At 56.0% G+C, this 16,818-nt stretch overlaps 1 protein-coding gene across 5 annotated transcripts in view; it reads right to left on the reverse strand.

The window, feature by feature from the left end:
• The window catches only part of MYH10 (myosin heavy chain 10), a 119,897-nt gene that overhangs the window by 13,041 nt on the left and 90,038 nt on the right, over positions 1 to 16,818 (reverse strand). For all 5 annotated transcript variants that reach the window (XM_066364851.1, XM_066364848.1, XM_066364847.1 and 2 more), the window contains 10 exons: positions 16,620 to 16,791; positions 14,913 to 15,125; positions 13,415 to 13,559; positions 12,067 to 12,273; positions 7,115 to 7,219; positions 5,593 to 5,745; positions 4,623 to 4,871; positions 4,123 to 4,335; positions 2,370 to 2,582; positions 1,223 to 1,384 (listed from right to left, as the gene is read on the reverse strand). In XM_066364851.1, coding sequence (XP_066220948.1) covers positions 1,223 to 1,384; positions 2,370 to 2,582; positions 4,123 to 4,335; positions 4,623 to 4,871; positions 5,593 to 5,745; positions 7,115 to 7,219; positions 12,067 to 12,273; positions 13,415 to 13,559; positions 14,913 to 15,125; positions 16,620 to 16,791 — 1,832 coding nt within the window. The remainder of the gene's footprint in view (positions 1 to 1,222; positions 1,385 to 2,369; positions 2,583 to 4,122; positions 4,336 to 4,622; positions 4,872 to 5,592; positions 5,746 to 7,114; positions 7,220 to 12,066; positions 12,274 to 13,414; positions 13,560 to 14,912; positions 15,126 to 16,619; positions 16,792 to 16,818) is intronic.

A 16,818-nucleotide genomic window follows, 5' to 3' on the forward strand; every position in this document is an offset into this window, starting at 1 on the left:
AGAGCCATTCTAGCACCTGAGGCAGAGGCTGTGGAGCCATCCTCAGCACCTGGGCCAACTTTTGCTCCAATGGAGCCTTGGCTGCCCGAAGAGAAGAGAGACAGAAAGAAAGGAGAGGGGAAAGCGTAGAGAAGTAGATGGGCACTTCTCCTGTGTGCCCTGGCCGGGAACTGAATCTGTATTGACAGTCTTTGTAATGAGCCTAATGACCTTTGTAATTAGCTAGGAAAAATAACCTTTGTATTTAGCTTTTTAAAAAAACCACAAGGAAGCAAATAAGTTACATATAAACCTATTATCCAGGGATGACTCTTCCTTCTAAACATTTTTCTAAGTATGTATATCTACATGTCTGTATGCAAAAAACTATGCACATGCGTGTGCAGGATTATAAACTAAATTGCCCTGCCTGACCTGTGGTGGTGCAGTGGATAAAGTGTGGATCTGGGATGCTGAGGTTGCTGGTTTGAAACCCTGGGCTTGCCTGGTCAAGGCACGTACAAGCACCACCTCCTGCAAGCTGATGCTTCCTGCCCTCCCCTCTAAAATCAACAAATACAATCTCTAAACTGCCCCACGCTGTCCCTTCCTTTGCTCCCGTGAGCCCCGCGCTCATTGCACACGTAGCCTAGCATTTAAATGGCCGTCAGTCCACTTACATTGAGGTTGCTTCCATATCTGCTCGGTCATCTTGGTAAATATTTCTTCTTATCTTTATATTTCGTTAGAATAAATTCTCAAGATGTGGACTCACCGAAGCCAAAGGGATGGAAGTTTTCCAAAGATTTGTCACAACTGACAAATATCCCCCTGAGAGGTTGGGCCTATTCACGAGGGCCCATGACATCCTGCCAGTGCTGTGTTGCTGCAGAAATTATTTTTATCACTGAGAGGGACAGCATGGCATCTGAGTAGCAGAGCGATGGTTAAACCGGACTGTGAAGATTGCTGACGCCCACAGCACCAGGAGGGGTGGACACGCTGTGTAGATCAGCGTCATCAGAAGCTGTCCAGAGCCCGAGAGCACGTCCCTGCTGGTGGGCGCTCTGCCTGCCCCACCCCCGGCTCTGTCCGTCTCACTAAGTGCGGCGTGCCATCTTTGTGGCTGCTGCCACCACCGCAGCAGGGTGCCGCAGGCTCTCCCCCCAGCCTCACGGGCTGCGCCGTGTCTGACCTCTGCGGAGCCAGAGGACAGCGAAGGCCGACGCTCAGCGGTCCGTACCTGAAGCTTACGAAGCTGCTTAATCACTTCATCCCTGGCTTTGTTTGCAGCCTCAATCTGGGCTTCGAGGTCCTTCAAGTCTATCTCCATCTTCTTCTTTGAAGCTACGGCCAGCGCCCGCTGCTTCCGCTCGTCCTCGAGCTCCGCCTCGAGCTCCCGCACCTAAGAGGCCGTGGGGTTATGGGGTCAGACCCAGTCCCCCTCGGGGCACACACGGCAGCTGCCCTGCAGAGGCACTCTGCTGCTAAGCAGTCGTTAACACAAAACCAGAGGAGCTGACTTCTGTTCAGAGAGATCCTCAAAAAACAACAGCTGGGCGCACCATCTCCACCGACACTGTGCGGCCCCTAAGAGGCAGCTCCTACGGAGACGTGATGCAGCCACACTGCAGGGCAGCGGCTCCTCGGGGAGTCCCCGGACACCCAGGCAGCCTGCGGGGAGGCCTTGGCCAGCACCGCGGGGGGCGCCCGTGGGCCAGCCGCAGGATGAGCGTCCCCCCCGCCAGGCCTTCGGGACACGCACCTGCCGGGCCCCTCGGAACTCCTGCTTTGCAGGGGCTGCGGGTCAGTGTTTATTTTCAGTCACTAACCTTGAGGTAATTCATTATTTAACAATAAGTGATTAAAAATTAGTAGAATAATTAAGAAATGTAAATAATCTAAGTTTTGATAATACTATGAACTCCAAGGGAGTATCACAATTGCCACTTTTAGAAGTTTAACACACATTGCGAGGAGAATACAAGTGGTTAAGTGCCTGGTAACTTTTTAAGATAAAGAAATGCAAGTATCTGTTTTTTTCTCCTGTAAAGAGTGGCTTCGTGAGCACACAGGAGCTAAACTCCAGAAATGCTGAGTCACCGTCGCCTGCTCTGCCCCCCCCCTCCCCCGCTAAGGCTCTCAGAGCCGGAGTCGAACTGCATACTCTCTGCAGACCTCACTAAGGGCTTTCAACTGATGACAAGTGACCTGGCGTGTAAGCAGCAGCAATACCATCTGAGAAATAATTATCAAACCAATAACACTAAATTGTAAAGAATAAAAACCATCAAGGGACCAGATACATTAATTTTACTCAGCTCCTGAGATCTAACGTGAATGAACGGGCACTGCCCGGTCCTGCCCGGGGCCACGCCTCCTTCACCTACCTGCTTAATCAGCAGCCTCTTTTTCTCTTCGTTCTGCTCGTCCCTGGTCTGCAAGTCCCTCTCGAACTGCGCCTTCATGGCCTGCATGTTGACCTCCAGGCGGAGCTTGGCGTCCTCTGTCGCCTGGAGCTCATCCTCCAGCTCCTCCAGCTGGGTCCTCATTTCTTCCACCTGCTGCTCTAGGGCCCGCTTGGATTTTTCCAGTTCATGAACCTGCAGCACAGGAAGCGCCCAGAGGGGACCGTCAGCACAGGCACAGTGAGGACAGCAGGTGTTCCCGACTTTACGGCCCCCACACAGCATGGGCGCTGCTGGCCTGCGGGCCCGCGGCCTGACAGGCCCCTCACACCTTCCTGTCCCTCCACAGCCGCGCGTCCTCCTATTGGGGCATGTCGCTCCAAGGACAGTACCGACCTCTGTATTCACAGGTGTTCTGTAATCAGCACACAAGTCTCACCTTGACGCTGAGAGGTCTTTGGAAAGGAGTATGGTGCCAGAGGACCTTGCCTGCTGACTGGCCACTGGCCTGCTGTCTGTGACAGGGACTACCGTTCACCCTTTCTCGCTGCGGAAAAGGTGCTTGTACTGCAGATGCATGTGTGCAAACTTACACATTAGGGGGTGCTTGGCCTGTGAAACGGCATGGTTACAAAGAGGCCCAGCTCGTCTGGACAGGGATGCCCGCCGTCAACATGCACCTAGCTCTCCGTGCCCGTCTGCGCACGTGCCCTGGCGCCCAGACACCATGGGACCGGCAGGCGTGGAAGCTGCGGGGCACCCCCTCTAGGGCCGTGACTTCCGCTCTCGGGTGGGCAGAACCAGGACTGAGGGGGCCCCTGTCTCTCGGCTGTGTCTGGCACTTCATAGGCACAAAAGAAGTGCTGGTGGGATAAACGGATGACTGACCGTGAGTTATTCTAGAGCAAGCTGTTAGGAAACAAGGAATAGTCAACTGTGAGTTCCTGCTGCATTCTACTGTGTAGTCACAGCACTTCTCCTCGGGTGGCCTGTGCTTGTCCACGGCTGTGCCCCTGGGCATTACTAGGTGTAGGGAGACACAGGAGAAAGGTAGGACAGTCTCCCCACCCCCGCGCGTGGCCAGAGAGCCCACATCCCACGAGGTTTCCCTTCGCTGAGGACTATGCTTCCTAAGCACGTCGGCCGCCGTTTCAGGAAGTCGGGCAAGTGTAACGTGCACTTGACAGACGAGGGAACTCGGGCTTAGAGGGGTTAAGTGGCTCCTGGTCGGAACAAAAAAGCCAAGGCCTGAGCCTGTTCCGATTCCTAGGCCTGGGCTCGGCCCACCCCCCTCAACACACTGTACACTGAGGACGGGGTGCAGGCCGATAAACATCCCCACAGAGGTCTTCAGAGAAGACCAGGGACCGACTGGGAAGCCCCAGGTCCGTGTGAGCCGCGGGGGTCACTCCTCCCGGGCCCCTCCTGCTGGAGCCAGATGCTGCCCTGTCTCGGAGGGGCCCTCTGGGCCCTGGGGTTGGGTCCCTGTCGCCTGCCAGCGTGCAGGGCGGGGCAGGGGCCTGTGCAGGGACAAGGAGGAGCAGTTTCTCCGTGTGTCGGCCCTGCTGTGGGAGTGCCGTCCTGAGAACAGACCTCGGAGCCTCTGCCGGCTTGTTCCGGAAAACTCAAACCCACCCCACACACAAGCCAGCTCTCCCAGAGGCGCCCCCAGGTCCTGAGGCACTCCTGCGGAGCGGCCGGCCCTGCCGAAGGGGCCGGAGCCCGGGGTACTCACGTTCTTCCCCACATCGTCCTTGGAGCTCATCAGGTCCTCCATGTCCGCCCGCAGCTGCTTGTTCTGTCGCTCGAACTCCTCCTTGGCCTCCAGGGCCTCCTCCAGGGCCCGGGCCAGCGACAGGGCTTTGGTTTCCTTCTCCCGGGCCTCTGCCTCGGCGCGGTCTCGCTCTTCGGCGTAGCGAGCGGAGACGTTCTTCTCCTCCGCCAGCAGCTGTGCGGACGGCATCGGGAGAGACGCGGGGCCGTTGGGAAAGCAACCCGGACCCCTCCCTGCATCCCGTGTCGGGCTTACTGCTAAGCGTACCACTACGAGCTTATGGGGCTCTCTTAGCTCCTTTCGCTTTTCTACATTTGCCAATTCTGCTATAAATGTGCGTTGCTTTAAAATAAGTATGAAAATATTATTTTAAACTAAAAACCGCTCGCGCTGCTCGGGAGGACAGGACGTGCGGCCCGACCCTGGAAGCTGGGAGACAGGATCGCAGGTGGAGAGCCCACCTGGTCGAACTTCTTCTGCTTCTTCTCCAGGTTGGAGACGATCTGGCGCTGGTGGTCCAGGTCCACCATCAGGTCGTCCAGCTCCTGCTGCAGCCGGTTCTTGGTCTTCTCCAGCTTGTCGAAGGCCAGGGCCTTCTCCTCCAGCCGCTGGCCCAGCACCTCCGCGTCTTTCAGGAGCTTCTTCTTGGCTTCCTCCAGACCCTCGATCGCGCCCAGGTCGTCATCGACTCTCTTCTTCGTGTCGCTCAGCTAGGTGTTTATGTAAAGAACAAAAACGATTGCCCCTGGCTGGTTGGCTCAGTGGTAGAGCATCGGCCCAGCGCGTGGATGTCCGGGTTTGATTACCGGCCAGGGCACATAGGAGAAGCGCCCACCTGCTTCTCCATCCTCCCCCTCCCCCTTCTCTCTCTCTCTCTCTCTCCCCTCTCCTCTCCTCCCACAGCCATGGCTCACTGGAGTGAGTAGGCCCCAGTTATAATGGAGCAAGCACCCCAAATGCACAGACCACCACCCCCTAGTGGGCTTGCTGGGTGGATCCTGTCAGGTGCATGAGAGAGTGTTTCTGCCCCTCCTCTCACTTAAAAAAAATCAATAGTAAAGAAATCAACTGGTTTTTGTATTTGAAGAAAAAGGAAAAAAACTTCAATATTTTGTGAGAAGAATTAACATTACTCAGTACTATGTGATTGAGCAAATTAATCTTAGCCTGTAACTTAATTTCTTAGCTAATAATCAAAATAATGATTGGATTTACCTGTAACCTAGTTTCTGACTGGATTGAGAGCCGGCACAGTTGACACAGTTCTGCGCTTGGTCTTAAGTGCTTCCCACAGTGGAGCCGGCCGAGGACCGTGGGGTGGGTCACAGAGAATCACTCGGTGGACCCGATTTAGCACGACCTAATTGACTGTCCCAGATTGAGCTGCAGCGGCCCAGCCCACGGGCCAGCACGTGGCGAGGGGACACCCACCTGGGACTGCAGGGCCAGCACCTGCTTCTCCAGGTTCCTCCTGGCCTCCTCCTCCTCCTCCTGCTGCTCCTGCAGGCTGTTCCTCTCCTCCTCCAGCTGCCGGATGCGGCTGCTAAGGTTCAGCTTCTGCCGTGTCTCCTCCTGCAGAAGCTCCTGTGCGTGTTTACAATAGGTCAGCCCTTCGGTACGGTCATCCCCGAAAGGAAACACCGCTACTAAGAACGCTCCATGTCATAAAGGACAGAGGACCTCAGTGTAAGAGAAACACACCCGAGGGCAGTAATTAACAGAAATGGTTTGCAAGCACACGATGATGTTATAAACACTCTTAACACAAATCCTGCTGCCACGCCCTCGGGAGGACCGGCAGCGCCGACTTCCTGCAGCCCTCTCGTCTAGAATGGCTGCGGCTGCACCCGTCCCCCAGCCCAGGCCCTCTGCGCTCAAGACCACCTCCATCTCTCCTTTATACAGACTTCCTGCAGCCCTCACGTCTAGAATGGCTGTGGCTGCACCCGTCCCCCAGCCCAGGCCCTCAGCGCTCAAGACCACCTCCGTCTCTCCTTTATACAGACTTCCTGCAGCCCTCACGTCTAGAATGGCTGCGGCCTGCACCCGTCCCCAGTCCAGGCCCTCAGCGCTCAAGACCACCTCCGTCTCTCCTTTATACAGACTTCCTGCAGCCCTCACGTCTAGAATGGCTGCGGCCTGCACCCGTCCCCAGCCCAGGCCCTCTGCGCTCAAGACCACCTCCGTTTCTCCTTTATAGACTTCCTGCCAGAGTGACTTCTCTAAAAGGCAATGCAAACATGTCTTTCCCATGCCATTCAGACTGGGATTTCCAAAGGCACATGGAGAGCGTTCCGAGATCGAGTCCTTAGTCTCCTTTATTCTCACTGAACACGATGGGCCTTGAACTTGTCCCCAGGTACCTACTTACTCCATTTCCTGTTTGTCTGAGATTTTAACCCCAGCACTGGCCTAGAACCTGGCAAATACACACTCATATAAAGTTTACAAATTTACTAAAAATAAGATGTATAACTCTAAGAAAGCTGCTACATTATTTTCATATTATCACAGTCATTAACCTAACTTCCACCCTATTTAAAAACAGCCCTAACAAAGAATTGATCTTAAAAAAGTATGATAAGTAAGCTTCAACCCACCCCTCTATAAAATGGACTGTTTCTCCCAGGTCAGCATAAGGAAATTTCAACTGTAATAGAACGGTATTTTTTACGACGGCCAGCAGTGCACGTGTGTGCCGTGGGACCCCTGCCGGGCGAACCACATCCCGGGCAGGCGCCACCCGAGACCCACACACCCGAGACACGGGGCCCAGGGCCACACGGAGACGCTGAGCTCTGAGATCTCCTAAGCATCATGGCTGTTCGGAGTGCAAGGCTCCAAATGAAAGTACACCACAAAACCAGAAAGGGGCGCTAAGAAGGCGGGTCCGACACGCCGGTCACGGAAATGGCTGCGTCCCTAGGAAAGGCCTTTCACGCCCCTGGAATACCTGTGTGTCCTGTAGTTGAGACTCCAGACTGGCTGCATCCTTAGCAAATTTAATACCCTTCTTCTCTGCTTCTTCCAGAAGAGCTGACACATTATCCAGTTCATTCTGCAAGAGTAGTAAAAGATTAAATTCAATTAACCAGTAAGCAGATAGAAAGGGTTCAGAATCACCACTCTTAAATGGACATAAAAGCAGTACTGGGACAAGGACAGCATGGACTTGAAACTGCCCAACTCGATTTTGAGGAAGACTTGCATCACTGAGCCTGTCACTGCCCAGTAGTGCCCAGTGAGCAGGCCTGTACTGGCGGCCAGATGATGAACTAGCCTACCCACTGAAATGACCGTGAGTTGAAAACTGTAGAGACCACATCTGGAAGTTTTTGTTTTTTTAAAGTGAGAGGAGGGGTGATAGACTCCTGCATGTGCCTAGACTGGAATCCACCTGGCAACCCCTGCCTGGGGCTGATGCTTGAATCAACAGAGCTATCCTCAGTGCCTGAGGCCGACACTCAAACCATTCGAGTCACTGGCTGTGGGAGAGGAAGAGAGAGAAAGAGGAGGGGGAGGAAAAGAGAAGCAGATGGTCACTTCTCATGTGTGCCCCGGCTGGGGATTGAACCCAGGACATTCGCATGCTGGGCTGACCCAACACACTATGCACTGACCCAACTGGCCAGAGCTTACAGTGGGCATAAGAAAAAATCAGAGGGGCTCAGAGGGAGAGGAGGGCCCTTTTGCTCTTGCTTGTCCTCTGGTCACATTAGCAAAGGGAAGGCGTAGAGGACAGATCTAAACACGTTACTCAAGTTAATGACATTTCTATTTTTACTCATTTCAGCCACATCCTTCAGAGAGCTCACACTTCGTCAATCCTGGCAACAGTGTGGTGGAGGAGGGCTCTGGTCTCATCACAGCGCCTGCCTTCACCCTCAGCCCCGTACACTGCGAGGGGCATCCCCAGAGGGGGTGGGCTCCATAGCTCCTCTGGGCCTCACCTCCCCCTCTACCAGGCTCACCTGGGAGCCATGTGAGGATTCAGTCGGAAGGACACAGGTGCCCCCTGCACGCCTGGCACAGCTGTGGTGCCCGTGAGTGCCCCTCGCCTCGCCTCCCCATCATGCACGCCTGGTACAGCTCTGGGGCCCATGAGCATGATGCCCCCTGCACACCTGGCACAGCTCTGGTGCCTGTGAGTGTGATGCCTCCTGCATGCCTGGCACAGCTCTGGTGCCTGTGAGTGTGATGCCCTCTGCACGCCTGGCACAGCTCTGGTGTCCATGAATGTGATGCCTCCTGCACGCCTGGCACAGCTGTGGTGCCTGTGAGTGCCCCTCGCCCCGCCACCCACCATGCACGCCTGGCACAGCTGTGGTGCCCATGAGCGTGATGCCCCCTGCACGCCTGGCACAGCTCTGGTGCCCGTGAGCGCCCCTCGCCTCACCCCCCCACTATGCACGCCTGGCACAGCTCTGGTGCCCGAGAATGCCCCTCGCCTCACCCCTCCCACCATGCACGCCTGGCATAGCTGTGGTGTCCGTGAGCGCCCCTCGCCTCACCCCCCCACCATGCACGCCTGGCACAGCTCTGGTGCCCGAGAATGCCCCTCGCCTCACCCCTCCCACCATGCACGCCTGGCATAGCTGTGGTGTCCGTGAGCGCCCCTCGCCTCACCCCTCCCACCATGCACGCCTGGCATAGCTGTGGTGTCCGTGAGCGCCCCTCGCCTCACCTCCCCACCATGCACGCCTGGCACAGCTCTGGTGCCCATGAGCGTGATGCCCCCTGCACGTCTGGCACAGCTCTGGTGCCCGAGAGCGCCCCTCGCCTCACCCCCCCACCATGCACGCCTGGCACAGCTCTGGTGCCCATGAGCGTGATGCCCCCTGCACGCCTGGCACAGCTCTGGTGCCCGAGAGCGCCCCTCGCCTCACCCCTCCCACCATGCACGCCTGGCATAGCTGTGGTGTCCGTGAGCGCCCCTCGCCTCACCTCCCCACCATGCACGCCTGGCACAGCTCTGGTGCCCATGAGCGTGATGCCCCCTGCACGTCTGGCACAGCTCTGGTGCCCGAGAGCGCCCCTCGCCTCACCCCCCCACCATGCACGCCTGGCACAGCTCTGGTGCCCATGAGCGTGATGCCCCATGCACGCCTGGCACAGCTCTGGTGCCCGTGAGCGCCCCTCGCCCCCCCCACCATGCACGCCTGGCACAGCTCTGGTGCCTGAGAGCGCCCCTCGCCCCCCCCCACCATGCACGCCTGGCACAGCTCTGGTGCCTGAGAGCGTCCCTCGCCCCCCCCACCATGCACGCCTGGCACAGCTCTGGTGCCTGAGAGCGTCCCTCGCCCCCCCCCATGCACGTCTGGCACAGCTCTGGTGCCCGAGAGCGCCCCTCGCCTCACCCCCCCCACCATGCATGCCTGGCACAGCTCTGGTGCCTGAGAGCGCCCCTCGCCCCCCCCCACCATGCACGCCTGGCACAGCTCTGGTGCCTGAGAGCGCCCCTCGCCCCCCCCCCCACCATGCACGCCTGGCACAGCTCTGGTGCCTGAGAGCGTCCCTCGCCCCCCCCACCATGCACGCCTGGCACAGCTCTGGTGCCCGAGAGCGCCCCTCGCCCCCCCCATGCACGCCTGGCACAGCTCTGGTGCCCGAGAGCGCCCCTCGCCCCCCCCCATGCACGCCTGGCACAGCTCTGGTGCCCGTGAGCGCCCCTCGCCTCACCCCCCCACTATGCACGCCTGGCACAGCTCTGGTGCCCGTGAGCGTGATGCCCCCTGCACACCTGGCACAGCTCTGGTGCCCGAGAGCGCCCCTCGCCTCACCCCCCCACCATGCACGCCTGGCACAGCTCTGGTGCCCGTGAGCGCCCCTCGCCCCCCCCCCACCATGCACGCCTGGCACAGCTCTGGTGCCTGAGAGCGCCCCTCGCCCTCCCCCACCATGCACGCCTGGCACAGCTCTGGTGCCCGAGAGCGTCCCTCGCCCCCCCCACCATGCACGCCTGGCACAGCTCTGGTGCCCGAGAGCGCCCCTCGCCCCCCCCATGCACGCCTGGCACAGCTCTGGTGCCTGTGAGCGCCCCTCGCCTCACCCCCCCACTATGCACGCCTGGCACAGCTCTGGTGCCCGTGAGTGTGATGCCCCCTGCACACCTGGCACAGCTCTGGTGCCCGAGAGCGCCCCTCGCCTCACCCCCCCCACCATGCACGCCTGGCACGCCCCTCGCCTTGCCCCCCCACCATTAGAGATAACTTAATGTAGTCACGATGCTGTTTCTAACACCTTCTCTTTCAGGAAAACCGTGGGGACTTGTGAGCACCTGCACACACACTAGTTCACTAAGGAAAGAGTTCGCAGAGGAGGCCGGGTTCTCCTCAGAAAGGCCTGCTGGCCCTGCGCTGGCGTCAGGGAGCTTCGGTTTTGGGAGGGCGCCTCCCATCCCTGGAATAAGATTTTTCACTGTGCCTAACCCAGGAGCAGGTGCGCATGCTGAGTCCTGGAGGTTTTCCCAGCGCATCACTGGATCACGAGGTGGTCCTGGCTCTCCCACCTAACGCGTCTGTGTGAACACTGGTGTATGTCCAATACCTGCTCTCCTTCTGGGTCCTGGAACCTTCGTCTGGGTCAGGCAGAGACCCACGGGACCCACAACCCTGGGGCCTGAGGCTCTGAGCTTCCCTGGTAATGGCCGCTGTCACAGCTCACTGCAGAGGGGACCCAGTGTGGCTTTGTGCCTGCTCTGGGTAGGGGGCACTGCTGGAAGCTTCTGCTGGTCTCCCAGGGCCTCGCTGGTACCCTTTCCCTTATCTGTGCCCTTGCTGCAAGCAGGACTGCACGCCGAGTCCTGGGCCCTGGCACAAGAGTGCCATCGTCTTTGCTCAGGGTAGCAGTGCCTAATGTGTCTCTTCTCACCAACCAATACCACCTACTCTATTGTTTTTACTGTGTGCAGAAGTGCATTCTTAGACATTATCTCTAATTCTGTTCTTTTATATGCACTTCTGGAGTGAACATTCTTTTTTTTTTTTTCAGAGACAGTGAGAGTCAGAGAGAGGGATAGATAGGGATAGACAGACAGGAACACAGAGAAATGAGAAGCATCAATCATCAGTTTTTCGTTGTGACACCTAGTTGTTCATTGATTGCTTTCTCATATGTGCCTTGACTGGGGGGCTACAGCAGACTGAGTGACTCCTTGCTTGAGCCAGCGACCTTGGGCTCAAGCTGGTGAACTTTGCTCAGGCCAGATGAGCCTGCGCTCAAGCTGGCAACCTCAGGGTCTCGAACCTGGGTCCTCCGCATCCCAAGCTGACGCTCTATCCACTGTGCCACCGCCCCGTCAGGCTGCAGTGAACATTCTTAAAGCTGAAACAGAGTGCACATCCTCATTTCTATCCCTAGGATTAACCACTAGACATGAACTTACTGGGTCCATGAACATTCATATTTTTAGGTCTATGACACCAGGACTGCCCAACTGTCTCTAGAAAGTTTGTGTTAACTTACCCTTTACCACAGTGTATGAAAACCCAGCTCTCACAAGTCTTCACCGATACTAGGTCTAACATTTTTGCTTATTGTTCCTGTTCTCTTATGACTAGATTGATGGAGAGGTTGAAGTTGTACTTAAAACCATTCAAAAAGCTATCGCTACAATTCACTGTGGAACTTACTAGGTTTATTTAAGGCCAATCGATGCTTCCTTATTCTTAAGTATTATTCAACTTAGCCGTAGTGACATACACTAGGGACCTAAGACTGAACATACTGACTTGAGACGGCAATTGTCAGCCACTTAACAGCCACGAGCCGTGGGCCTCGTAGGCCGCAGAGGGCCACGTCCTGAGTGCCGGCGGTGACGGCAACTGTCAGCCACTTAACAGCCACGAGCTGTGGGCCTCGTAGGCCGCAGAGGGCCACGTCCAGAGTGCCGGCGGCCCGGCTCACCTGCAGTTTACTGGCTCTCTCGGCCAGCTCCACCCGGAGCCTGTCTCCTTCCGAGACCTTGGCGTGCAGCTCCTGGACCTGGGCGTCGAGCTTCTTCCTCTTGTGCTCGGACTCGGCCTTGACCTGCTGCAGCGCCTTCACCTCGCACGCCAGCTCCTTGTTGTCCGTCTCCAGGCCCTGCTTGTTCTTCTCCAGGTTGGCCTTGAACTAGGAGGGAAGGGAACAGTGTTTCTGGGCCGCTCCGCGAGAGGCACTGCTCCTCTGTGGGACTGTGCCTGACACACGGCGAGCCCGCCGTCCACTGTGCTGAATGAATGGGAACATCTGTGTCCTGTGTGGGACGGTGTCTACAGAAGGGCCACACTGCAGGCTGCGAGGGTAGCAGACAGGGACTGGGGGCCACCGTTCTGCGTACCTGCAGGCTGGGACGGCACACCGGGCACGTCCTGTCGGGAGAGAAACATTCATGCACGTCACCCTGGTCTGAAATGTGCTTTGTCCGTTTGAGGTGACTACAGGAGGCTGGGGGCCCGCAGGAGCCAGCTCGGGGGTGACGCGGGGCTCTGCAGCCACCTGCCTGGCTTCAGGCTGCCTCTCCGCTTAGTAGCTGTGTGATCCTGCCCTAATTTCCTCGTTGACGGCCTCGGTGTCCTCACCATTTACATGACAACAACAGAGACTAACCTATAGGACTGTAACGTTAAAGAAGGCAACTCATGCGACAGATGTGAAGTGAGACAGTACTCTGCAGTGACTGACACATACGAGTGTAAATGTTCAATAAATGTTCCTGTTGTAGAAACTAAGAGGAGGCACGTGCACGGGCAGAGATGAGAGACGGGAGGCCCGAGCAGGGGCAAAGGGCATGACGGCAGGGGTGCCTGGGAACTGGGGCGACAGACGCCAGTCCACCCAGGACGGCTGCGTTAGAGGATGAGTGACACCCAGTGTCATCTGGTAGAAAGCCCTCACTGGGGCGCAGAGAGGGACAGTGAAATGAGTGGCAGCAACGTGTACGGTGGCTTGGGTCGGGGCAGGGAGGGACGGGGAGAGAGGAGGACAAGGAAGACTAGAAGTAGTGCTGGGACTTGGGACCTGCTGGCGGCCGATGAGGGAGACAAGGGCCTCACTCTGTGCGGGGTGTCTGAGCCGAGGCGTCAGAAGGATGGGACTGGTGGAGGGAGACATGTGGGGTACGTGGTTTGCGATGGCAGCGGACCCCTCCAGCTCCTGGAGACAGCAGGGCGCTCTCCGGAGCAGCCCCGAGCGCTGGCTCTCCCGCAGCCCGAGGGGGCGGAGGTCTGACCGCCGTGGGGCCTCTGGCCGGCCGAGGCCGGGCCGTGCTCACCCGCTTGGCCTGCTCCAGCTGCTCCGACAGCTCCTCCAGCGCAGTGCCGTGTCTCTGTCTCATGTCCTGGATCTGAGCCTCGTGATTCTTGGTTTCTTCCTCGAGAGCCTTCTTTAGCTCTGCCACTTCTTGCTCACGCTTTGTACTAGAGAACCATATTTTTAAAAAAGCAGCTCAGAATTAGTTGATTAAATAAAAACAAAACAAAACACATTTTTTTTAAAAAGTGTTGCTTTAAAAAAAATAGTACATCAATTCATTTGCTGTGCTATTTCCCAATAGGCTGGTGCGTCCATTACTGTGGTAGCTGGGAATCCCTCCAGAGCCAGAACCAGAACCAGAACCAGCGTAACTCCCACGCCACAGCTGACTTACAACTGAGACACAGCGTAACATCCCTAAGGGACTTTGGACTCTTCTGGGCAGTGTTGTTGCATTTACAGGTCAGGGATTTGGCTAATGCAGATGCCAAACTGCTTGCTATAGCTCAGAGACATCTCAATAAAACCAGGGATTCAGAGGTTGGGGGGAGGGGCGGTCAGAGAGGCCCAATCAGTCAGGACGCTGCGCCCTGACCAAAAGCACGAGTCCCTCTTACCATCATGGAAACCGCTGTAGGTACTAACAGCCTCCCAAAACTCGGCCAGAAGATGACTGGCGGTGGGGAGGAGGGACAGGAAAGCTAGGAGGCAGGCTGAAGGGTTGCATGCCTGGTTCAGAAAGGGTCTCTAGAATTTGATATGAGAGCACAGCAGGTACAAGACCATATACTTCCAACGTCCTGAGATAAACTGAGGTCTTATCTAACCCGCACTTAGGGCATGAAGATCATTTTGGCATCAGATGACTTTACCTGGCTGTCTAAACTTTTAAAACTTGTTATAACACATATAAGGTAACTTAAACCAAACTTATTTCACTAACTAGAAGAGACTGCACCCCTGTAGATCTGGCCATCCAAGCACCGTCTTTAAGTATACAGCTTGACAAAGACTGGAACCGGTAAGGTGAGGAGCACTCCTGCTAAGAGCTAGATTAACATCAAGAACTTAAACAGCTGGAACTTTACAATGATCCTGAAGCACAACTCTGGCAAACCTGCTCTATCTTTTAAAACCATTTAACTCTGTCCTTTAACCAGCAGCCAGTTAGAACAGTGACCCCTGTGTGGATGCAATCTCCTGTCTTCACTAGTGGAGTGGTGAGGTCTGGAGGTGCCAATGGAGAAGGGCCTGGGAGCTGCGAGCTCCGGGGTCACATGTCACCGACCAGAGGAGTCAGCAAGGGTTCTCTGAGGCCCCGCCCCACCCCGCTCAGCCCCGCCTACTGAAGGGGAAGCCGGCGCACGGGCCTGGCCCACCCTGTCCTCCTCACTCGTCATCCTCATGGTCAAGTGCTAACGAGCTGACCAGTGAGTGTCTGACTTGCTCAGGGCTGTACCCCCATACCCATCATGAGAGACGCTCGGGAAGCCGAGCAGAGCGGCGCCCTCACTCACCGGAGCTCCTGCTGTGCGGCGGTGGTGTCCAGGGTGTCCTCCAGCTCCGTCTTCAGGGCCTCCAGCTCCTCGCTCAGGTCCCGCTTCTGCTTCTCCGCCTTGTTCCGGGAAGCCTTCTCGGACTCGAAGTCCTCCTGCAGCTCCGCAATCTGTGCCTGCAGCTCCCGCACGACTTTTAGCGCGTTGTTCTTGTGGAGAGTTTCGTCATCACCCCTGTTCAAACACACGGGCACGGGGAGCGCTCAGAGCCGGCGTGGACGGACTGCTTCGCAGTGACCCAGCCTGTGGGCACCTCTCCACAAGAACACTGGTCACACACCCTCTGCCCGTGGACCGAGGTGGGCGTGGCAGCACAGGGTCTGCCAGGTGGGCGTGGAGGCACACAGGCAGTGACTCGAAGGCCAGGAAGCTGGTTGGCAAAGCTCCAGTCGAGCCCAGCCCCCTTGCCAAAGGCCCAATATCTCCATTAAAAGGTAGGACAATCTTACTTTATTGACTAGAAATAGTAGTAGGCAAACTGATTAGTCAACAGAGTCAAATATCAACAGTACAACGACTGAAATTTCTTTTGAGAGCCAAACTTTTTAAACTTAAACTATATAGGTAGGTACATTATCGAGGTTGCGCCCGCACGTGGTAGTTTCTGGAAGAGCCACAGTCAAGGGGCCAAAGAGCCGCATGTGGCTCATGAGCCACAGTTTGCCGACCACTGGATTAGAACATAAAAGAAATTCCCTCTCAAGTAAACTGTTATTATAACTAGACCACTGCCCAAGGCGGCAGTCTGGTCTGTCAAACTGGTACCATCCTACAATGAATCAGCAAATTCAAAGACGTTCTTAGAACACACAGTAGAAGAAACAGACACACCAGCCTCTAACCTGCTACCTTCCACTATCTTCCCTATAGCACATCTCTTCACTAGTGTGTGGGTGCAGGCTGGTCGGGTTTCTAACGGGGAACAGTCGGAGTGTTTGCGATGAGGAGGAGAAGGAGACCGACACGACAGTGCGTGGTGGAGAACTTTCATTTCAGATTCTAGCTCTCACCTCTGTTAAGGGGAAAAGCAAAAATCTGGCAACAGAGTAACTAACAGTGATCAAGGACAGAAAATTTTCTGTTATAAGATTTCAATTGTAATCAATGATAAACTCTAAGTCCTATGACCATGTAGCCAAGCAGTTATTCTTTATAAAGAAATGAAAATATTAGATATTAACATATTTACTACGTATTATTGCCATTCTAAAATTGAATGGTGGAGAAGAGCAAACAATGCTTTAGATGTTGGGGGTGGATATCACTTCTGAAAAGTGATTTCCTCTAAACTCCTAAAACATACTTTCATCTGAAATGTACAGAAACTAAAACATTTAATGTAGCAAAATAATTTTTCATGTTGTGAATTTCCAAAGATTTCACTGTATGGATTATGTTCTGTAAGTGTCAATACTGAGAACGGGCTATGAGCTTCTCTTGCTGCCCTGATAGAAACTATGTGCCCTTGGGTTTTTTGGGATCTTACGTGACACCGACAACCAGGAAATGACGTGTCACCTCCCAGGGCTCTGGCCTGCACCCAGACCCGGGACAGCCTTCCGAGAGCCGAGCCCACAGGCACACCGCCCCGCGCCCGCAGCGGACCTGGCCAAGGACAGCCTTCCGAGAGCCGAGCCCACAGGCACACCGCCCCGCGCCCGCGCGGACCTGGCCAGGGCCCCCTGCAGCTCCTCCTCCTTCTTGGCCAGCTGCAGCTTGAGCTCGTCGATCTGGGCCTGGAGCTCAGCAATCTGGTCCTGCAGGTCAGTGGTTTCACCATCCAGCTTCCTTTTGGCCTTTTCCAGTTCCTGACGAGTTTTCTCTTCCTTTTTCAAGCGTTCTTTAATTTAAGGCAAGACACGAGATC

This window comes from Saccopteryx leptura, chromosome 2, assembly GCF_036850995.1.
Source record: "Saccopteryx leptura isolate mSacLep1 chromosome 2, mSacLep1_pri_phased_curated, whole genome shotgun sequence".
Classification (NCBI taxonomy): Eukaryota; Metazoa; Chordata; class Mammalia; order Chiroptera; family Emballonuridae; genus Saccopteryx; species Saccopteryx leptura.